The 9575-nt window shown below is 37.6% G+C and overlaps 1 protein-coding gene across 1 annotated transcript in view; it reads left to right on the forward strand.

Annotated features, from left to right (window-relative positions):
• Nucleotides 1-9575, forward strand: part of BAG4 (BAG cochaperone 4) — a 35558-nt gene that overhangs the window by 12183 nt on the left and 13800 nt on the right. Inside the window, exon 2 of the mRNA XM_012557569.2 lies at nt 1622-1729. Within this exon, the coding sequence (XP_012413023.1) occupies nt 1622-1729 (108 nt within the window). The remainder of the gene's footprint in view (nt 1-1621; nt 1730-9575) is intronic.

The following is a 9575-nucleotide window of genomic DNA, read 5'->3' on the forward strand; positions in this document are numbered from 1 at the left end:
TACTTCGTACATTCAATTTTCTGATTATTAATGGATGTTTGCAGCTGTTTCTTCTCATTTTGAGTCATGCCACATCAGCAAATGAAGGTCCCGAAAGCTTTACTCCATCCACATCATTACTGTTGACTCTAATTTGAGGAGGCAGCTCTTCTCCAGTTGTATTTAGTTGCCTTCCAACCCGAGTGGCTTGTCTTCCAGCACTATATCAGACAGTGTTCCGCTGCTGTTCATAAGGTTTTCACTAGCTAGTTTTTTTTCAGAAGTATGCAGGTTGTTCTTCCTAGTCTGTCTTACTCTGGAAGCTCTGCTGAAACCTGTTCACCATGGGTGACCCTGTTGATATTTGAAATACCGGTGGCCTAGCTTCCAGCATCACAGCAATGCTCAAGTCACCACAGTATGACAAACTGACAGATGTATGGTGGCTGAAAAAAAAAAGAAAAAACTAGAGTGTGGCAAAGCAAAGAAGTTGAGTATGAAAAATATATATGCTTTAAGGAAACTTTAGTAGTAACGTCTTCCAAAGTTATTGAGATAAGTGAATACTCCTCTTAACATTAGCAAAGAACTATAATCGTCTGCACTAATTGAATTAGTACTGATGACAAGGGTAATTAGAGAGAAAGGCAATCTAAGATCTCTGGTTTGCTAATCATCTTTGTGTGTGTGTGGTAAATATATACGTAACAAAACATTTGCTGCAATATTTTTACTTTTTGTTATTGATAATGCACACAGCAGAACATGTTGATTCACCAGTTTCTACATGTACAATTCAGTGACACTGATTACATTCTTAGAGTTGTGTGACCATTCTCACTCTCCTTTTCCGAATTGTTCTTCCCCAGTCTACATAAACTCACTCATTTGCTATAATCTTTATATGTACAGTTCATTGACGTTAAGTATGTTCATCATGTTGTTCAACTATGACCATGAACCATTCCCGAATTTTTCCATCACCCTCAACAGAAGCTCAGTGTCCCTTAAGAGTTGTCTTCTTTTCCCGCTTTTTCCCTCCCACCCCTGGTAATCACTAATAAACTTTGATCTCTATATGCTTACCATTCTAGATATTTCAAGTAAGTGGGATAAAACAATACATGTTCTTTTGTGACTGACTTAGTGTGCTCAGCATAATGTTTTCAAGATCTAATCATCTTAACATAGTAGAATTCTTTATACGGTGATACCTAGGGGAGCCGGAACTCGACGAGACTGCCTTTTTTCTAGGTCTCACAAGTCTTCTGCCTTTGGTAGGGTGCAACCTATCACTTTTCTGTCACTTGTTTTAGTGGAAAATATCTGAGTTTTCCTTCGCTGATAGGTTTCCGCCTTACACAGGTTCTGACTTCTGTAGGTTTTGACGTATATCGTTTGGTATGGTGGCAATAGACTAACGTATAAGAACAGGCTTTTACTAGTCAGTAATTGCTTTGTGCAAGGCATGTGATTTATCATGTAATATGTCTATATCAACATACTAATGAGTGGTATTATAGTGGGGTTCTATTGCTTTTTGTCTGTTGCTTTTTATTGATATCTATATTTGCCTCTTTCAGCATATCAGAATGATATAAAAGCACTATTAAAAGTGTGCCTATTTTCATTTTTTCTATAGGAGCAGCCACCATACTCTAGCTACAATTCTAACTATTGGAATTCTCCTGCCCGAACTAGAGCTCCTTATCCAAGTACATATCCCGTAAGACCGGAATTGCAAGGCCAGGTATGGTCTGAAATTGACAGAGGCTTTCTGAAGTTTTTCTCTTTTTTTGTTTGAAGTGGTTACGTTACCTTTTTTTAAAATTGTGCTTTAAGTGAAAGTTTACAGAGCAAATTACCTTCTCATTCAAAAATTTATACACAGATTGTTTCATGGCACTGGTTCCAATCCCACATTGTGTCAGCACTCTCCCCGTTTCCCTTTCCACCCTGGGTTCGCAGCGTCCGTTTGTCCAGTTTTCGTGTCCCCTTCAACCTTCTCATCTTTGTTCCTTGATCTCGTATACTTGATTGGTCTAAGAGGCACATTCTTTCTTGTGTTATTGTACGTTCTATAGGCCTGCCTAATCTTTGGCTGAAAGGTGAACTTCGGGAATGGCTTCAAGTCTGAGTTAGAAGGGTGTTGGGGGCCATAGTCTCGGGGGTTCAGCCAATCTCTGTCAGACCAGTAACTTTGGTCTTTTTTGTGAATTTGATCATTTCTTCTACATTCTTCTTGTGCTCTGTCTGGGACCCGCTATTGTAATCACAGTCAGTGGTCAGTAGTAGTAGCCAGGCACCATCTAGTTCTTCTGGTCTCAGGGTCGTGTAGGTTCGTGTGGTCCATTAGTCCTTTGGACTAGTTGCTCCCTGAAGTTCTTCTTAATGAAGATATTTATTTTCAGAACCTGTGAAGATATTATAGAAGCGATGTGTGGGTTGTTTTTGTTTTAATAGACTTAATTAATCAACCATACCTTAATGCTTTTAGCTGAGAGATAAGGAAATATCTAGGGAAATGTTATCTATAGTAAAGGTAGTGGGAGGCATAGTGGATTATATCTCAGGACCTGGGAACAACAGACATAAAATGTACTTATTTTTTTAAATTGTAAAATCTCTTTTTATTACAGATATTAAATTTAAATATTTCAGGCATATAAAAAGAGTGAGAAAATATGTACAGCTTTTTATGTACTACTTAGCTTTGTGAATTTTTATGTTTGCCACATTTGTTTCAGATTTTTTTAAAGAAATAAATACACTTGAAGCCCCACATAACACTTTCTTCCTTATCCTGAAGTTACATTTATTATTCCCATATGTCTTTATGCTTTTACTACATATATATTCATTCATAAACTTTATATATTATTTAATATATTTTTAAACTTGATATGAATGCTTTCATACTAATATTTTCCTGCAGCTTCCTTCTTTTGTTCAACATTGTTTTTCATTTTTCTGTTGTATATGAGACAAGAATGTCCCTAGGATATAAAATTGCTGGGCTTTGGTGTAGATGTCTGTCTTAATATTTTTTAGTGCTGCAATAACAGAAATTGGAGCACTGGTGACACAGTGGTTAAGAGCTTGGCTGCTAACCAAAAGGTCAGCAGTTTGAATCCACCAGCCGCTCCTTGGAAACCCTATGGGCAGTTCTTCCCTGTTCTGTAGGGTTGCTATGAGTTGGAATCGACTCAGTGGCAATGGGTTATAACAGAAATACAAGCAGGTGGCTTTAACAAACAAATTTATTTTCGCACAGTTCAGGAGGCTAGAAGTCCTAATTGATGGCCCCAGTGCTAGGGGAAGGCTCTCTCTGTCACTCTAGAGGAAAATCCTTGGCTGAGCTTTACTGGCATTCTTTTAGGTGTTTCTTGGAGATCTGCACATGGCATCTTTCATTCCCTCATTCATGCTTATTTTTTTCTGTGCTTACTCTGCTCTTTTATGTCACAAAAGTGGTTGATTTAAGACATACACTATACTGATATGACCTCATTAACATGACAGAGAAAATCCTATTCCCAAATGGGATTACATCCACAGGCATAAACCCAGAAAACAAAACCTGTTGCCTGCTAGTGAATTCCAACTCATAGCGACCCTATAGGACACAGTAGAGCTGCCCCATAGGGTTTCCAAGGAGTGCCTAGTGGATTTGAACTGCAGAGTTAGGATTTACAACACATATTTTGGGGGGACACAATTCAAGCCATAACAACAACTGTATTAGATATAGCCAAATTAGTTTTTTTGTTTATTTTGTTTTTTAATTTAATTTTTTTGTTATTATAGCCAAATGACTTTTGAGAATGGTTTTACCAATGGGGAAATTTTTTTTAAAGTCACCTATAATCCTGCCTTTCTAAGAAAGCAGTAATTGTCAGGTTTGCATATTTTCTACCATTTTTTTTCTATGTAGATAGCATATTTTTATATGCAAATTATTTTTTAAAAAATATACTTGCACTATGTACATTTTTTTAGCAGCTGTATTCAAGCAGCATTCAGGTGAGTCTGCAGAATTTTATATCCAGGCCAGAGTTCTCTGTAAACTGATGTTCTCTGCAGAGTTAAATTTTAAGACTACCATGAACTATACTAATGTGATTCTCCTGGTGGATTACAAATTGTCAGATACTATGTTCAGTTCAGTTCTGATTTACTAGTGATACGGAGGCTGAAATAATGGAAATAAAGTTCTTTATGGGCTTGAATAATTCATTTTTAAAAAAGCATTATATTCCCTTTTTTCCTTCATTAATTTGTTGATATAATTTTTTTAGATTGCTTTTAAGCTAGAAGAATTTTTATTAAAGTTAAAGCAAAATTTGCTTGTTTACTTAAGGAAAATATACATGTAACTGGTTTTTCATAATGATCATGTATACAGGAACTTTAGGATGAGGTTGATCAGAGAGCATAGAATGTAAAAATAAGGAAAAGATTGTTACTGCTTATCATTAACTTCCATTTTACTGGTGTCATCCCCATTTCTGTGACTGAAATTGAGAAGCAGGCATTGTTGTTGCTAAATGCTATATGCTTGTGGTTTGGCCCTCTAATTTCACTTTGGTGCTGGGAAGCTCTCACACCTCTACTTTGTACGGGTGCGTGGGAAGGGAAGGAGCACAAAATTTGTAGGGGAAAAAAAATCTGTTTTTATATAACCTAAGATTTTTTAACCCCCTGAAATGTATTAAAGTTTGGTACACCCATACAGTGGAATATTGTGTAGCTGTTAAAAAAGAGTGAGGTTGAATTAATTTATATTATTGATATAGAATGATGTCTAAGATAAACTGAGGGGGAAGGGAGGCCTGAATAGCATATATAGCATGTTTTCATTTGTGTTTAAAATTATACACATGTATAAAGACATGCTTATGCTTGCAAAGAATATTTCTTTTTTTCTTTTAATTTTTGGTGAAGATATACACAGCAAAACATAGTACACCAATTCAACACTTTCTGTATGTCAATTCAGTGACATTGATTACATTCGTCAAGTTGTGCCATCTTTCTCGATATCCTTTTCCAAATTACTTCACTATCATTAACACAAACTCACTGCTCCCTAAGCTTCTCATGTAACGTTTCAAGTTGCAGTTGTCAATTTGATCACATACATTATTTTAAAAGCACACAATGCTCGAGAAAGACATTCTTTTATAATTAAGCTAAACTATTGTTTGGTTTAAAGATGACTACAAGGGATAGTTTCACTTTAAGGTTTAAGGTTTAGAGATTTCCTCAGGGCAATAGTTTTGGGGTTTCATCCAGCCTCTGGCTCCAGAAAGTCAGGATTCTGTGAGAAATTTGAGATTCTGTTCCACATTCCCCCCCCTTTTGACCAGGATTCTTATATAGAATCTTTGATCAAAACATTCAGTAATGGTAGCCAGGCACCATCCAGTTCTCATTTCATGGCAAAGGAGGCAATTGTTCAGGGAAGCAATTAGATGCATATTCCAGTTCTTCCTCCAATTCCTGACACTCCCTCCAATTCCTGACACTCCTTCCTCTGCTGCTCCAGGTGAATAGAGACCAGTTGTACCCTAGAGGCTTACTCACAACGTTTTAAGACCCCAGACACTACATAGTGAACTAGGAGGTGGAACAGAAGCACTAAAATCGATATTAGGCCAATTGGTTGGAATGTCCCACAAAAGCATGACCCTAAACCTCTGAACCAATAAAACCAATCCCATGAAGTGTTTGGTTGTAAGTATAGGAACAATAATGTAGAAGATCAGATGAGGTGGAATGACATCAAAGACATCATACATAAAGAAAGCAAGAGGTTATTAAAAAGACGGGAAGGAAAGAAGAGACCAAAATGGATGTCAGAAGAGACTCTGAAACTTGCTGTTAAACGTCGAGTAGCTAAAGCAAAAGAAAGAAATGATGAAGTAAAAGAGCAGAACAGAATATTTCAAAGGGCAGCTCAAGAAGACAAAGTGAAGAATTATAATGACATATGCAAAGAGCTCGAGATAGAAAACCAAAAGGGAAGAGCATGCTCGGCATTTCTCAAGCTGAAAGAACTGAAGAAAAAATTTAAGCCTCGAGTTGGAATAGTGAAGGATTCTATGGGGAAAATGTTAAACGATACAGGAAGCATCAAAAGAAAATGGAAGGAATACACAGAGTCACTGTACCAAAAAGAATTGGTCGACGTTCAGCTATTTCAGGAGGTCACATGTGATCAGGAACTTATGGTACTGAAGGAAGAAGTCCAAGCTGCACTGAAGGCATTGGCGAAAAACAAGGCTTCAGGAATTGAGGGAGTATCAGTTGAGATGTTTCTACAAACAGATGCAGCGTTGGAAGTGCTCACTCATCTATGCCAAGAAATTTGGAAAACAGCTGCCTGGCCAACTGACTGAAGAGATCCATGTTTATGCCTATTCCCAAGAAAGATGATCCAACCGAATGTGGAAATTATCAAACAATATCATTAATATAACATGCAAGTAAACTTTTGCTGAAGATCATTCAAAAGCAGCTGCAGCAGTATATCAACAGGGAACTGCCAGAAATTCAAGTTGGATTGAGAAGCGGACGTGAACGAGGGGTATCATTGCTGATGTCAGATGGATCTTGGCTGAAAGCAGAGAATACCAGAAAGATGTTTACCTGTGTTTTATTGACTATGCAAAGGCATTCAACTGTGTGGATCATAACAAATTATGGATATCATTGTGAAGAATGAGCACTTAATTGTGCTCATGAGGAACCTGTACATAGATTTAAGAGGCAGTCGTTCTAATAGAACAAGGGGATACTGCATGGTTTAAAGTCAGGAAAGGTGTGTGTCAGGGTTGCATCTTTTCACCATACCTATTCAGTCTGTATGCTGAGCAGATAATCTGAGAAGCTGGACTATATGAAGAACGGGGCATCAAGATTTCAGGAAGACTCATTAACAACCTGCGTTATGTTGATGACACAACATTGCTTGCTGAAAGTGAAGAGGACTTGAAACACTTAACTGCTGAAAATCAAAGACCACAGCCTTCAGTATGGATTATACCTCAACATAAAGAAAACAAAAATCCTCACATATGGACCAAGAAGCAACATCACGATAAACAGAGAAAAGATTGAAGTTGTCAGGGATTTCGTTTTATTTGGATCCACAGTCAACACTCATGGAAGCAGCAGTCAAGAAATCAAATGACACATTGCATTGGGCAAATCTGCTGCAAAAGACCTCTTTAAAGTGTTGAAAAGCAAAGATGTCACCTTGAAGACTAAGGTGCACCTGACCCAAGCCATGGTGTTTTCAGTCACCTCATATGCATGTGAAAGTTAGACAGTGAATAAGGAAGACCGAAGAATTGATGCCTTTGAATTGTGGTGTTGGAGAAGAATATTGAATATACCACGGACTGCCAAAAGAATCAACAGGTCTGTCTTAGAAGAAGTACAACCAGAATGCTCCTTAGAAGCAAGGATGGCAAGACTACTACTTGCATACTTTGGACATGTTGTCAGGAGAGATCAGTCCCTGGAGAAGAACATCATGCTTGGTAAAGTTCAAGGTTGGTGAAAAAGAGGAAGACCCTCAACGAGATGGATTGACACAGTGGCTGCAACAATGGGCTCAAGCATAACAACGATTGTGAGGATGGCACAGGACTAGGCAGTGTTTCGTTCTGTTATTCATAGGGTCACTGTGAGTCAGAACTGACTTGATGGCACCCAACAACAAAAACAACAACAACAAATGAGCATTTACTTCAGCTTAAAGTTACCAGCTGCATTAGCCCCTTACAAGAGAGTCAGCCTGTCCTTTGAAGCTTTGAAGCCAGGCATTGACTTCTCTCTAGCTATGAAAGTTCTAGATAGCATCTTCTTCCAATATAAGGCTATTTTGTCTACACTGAAAATCTGTTTAGTGTAGCCACCTTCATCAATTATCTTAGCAAGCTCTTCTGGATATCTTGCTGTAGCTTCTACATCAGGACTGCTGCTTCACCTTGCACTTTTATGTTATGGAGATGGCTTCTTTCCTTAAACCTCATAAACCAACCTCTGCTAGCTTCAGACTTTTCTTCTGCAGCTTTCTTACCTCTCTCAGCCCTCATAGAACTGAAAAGGAGTTAGGGTCTTCTCTGAATTAGACTTTGGCTGAAGGAAATGTTGTGGCTGGTTTGATCTTCTATCCAGACCACTCAAACTTTATCATCAATAAGGCTGTTTTGCTTTCTTATCATTTGTGTGTTCACTGGAGTAGCACTTTTAATTTCCTTCAAGAAGTTTTCCTTTGCATTCGCAATGAATAAGTGCAGTTTCATCCATTTTTGTAGTCTATATCAGTATTTCATTCCTTTTTATGGCTGAATAATATTCCATTGTGTGTGCACACCACATTTAGTTTATCCAGTTCATCAGTTGATGGACATTTAGGTTGTTTCCACTTTTAAGCTGTTATGAATATTCACATAAAGTTTTTGTGTGAACATATGTTTTCATTTCTCTTGGGTACATACAGGTAGTCCCCAACTTAATAACAGGGTTTCATTCTGACAACTTCGTCATAAGTCATTTCTTCTGTAAGTTGAATACCTCAATTTTTTTTAGTTTTCATTATTACTGCCTTTTGTTATCAGTATCTTTATAAATCCGATCCTTATTTGTCTTTGGTGGTTGGAAACATTAGAAATAAACTTACAGGTATATTTTAATACATGCATACATAAAAAATGCACGAATCATAAAAATTTACTCTGACAATGATGTTGGCATTTTGTCAGTTGTGGTAGTAGCTCCACTTGTGGAAGTTCTGGATCATCTGGATTATCCCTGGCAATGGGGATGGTGTTTCTAGGCAGATAATTAGTGAGTGTTGTCTATATGGTCCTTTTCTTTTTTTCTTTATATATTTCACAGTAACATCTCACTGCTTCCCAAATCTGCCTACTGACTTTGCAAAGCAGTCAGCATTTGGGTCCCTGTTTTCAAGCAATTGAAGCCCCAGATTTAGTTTACAAAACTAAATCTATATGGCAGTGTTTTGAACAGTAAATCATAAAATTGTACATCTGCAAGTGAACATCTGAGAACTATAACATCAGCAAATTACACACTGCAACATTGTATGTAGTAGATATTACTAATGATACAATGTAAAAAAAAAAAAGGGGGGGGCAATCATTAGGTGTGGTTCTTCATAACTTGAATACTTGTATATCAGGGACTACCTGTACCTAGGAGTGGAATTGCTAGGGCATATGGTAGCTCTGTGTTTAACAATTTGAGGAACTTCCAGACTGTTTTCCAAAGTGGCTGCACAGTTTTATATTCCCATCAGCAGCGTATGAGGGTTCCATTTTCTCCACATCCTCACCAACACTTGTTATTGTCTGACTTTTTTATTGTAGCCATTCTTGTGGATGTGAAGCAATATCTCATTGTGGTTTTGATTTGCATTTCCCGAATGACTAATGAAAGGATCCCTGGTAGCACAATGGTTAAGTGCTCAGCTACTAGCCGAAAGGTTAACAGTTCAAACCCATCCAGAAGCTCCATGGGAGAAAGACCTGGTGATCTCCCATAAAGATTATAGCTTAGAATAC

This window comes from Trichechus manatus, unplaced genomic scaffold (genome assembly GCF_000243295.1).
Source record: "Trichechus manatus latirostris isolate Lorelei unplaced genomic scaffold, TriManLat1.0 scaffold00109, whole genome shotgun sequence".
Lineage (NCBI taxonomy): Eukaryota > Metazoa > Chordata > Mammalia > Sirenia > Trichechidae > Trichechus > Trichechus manatus.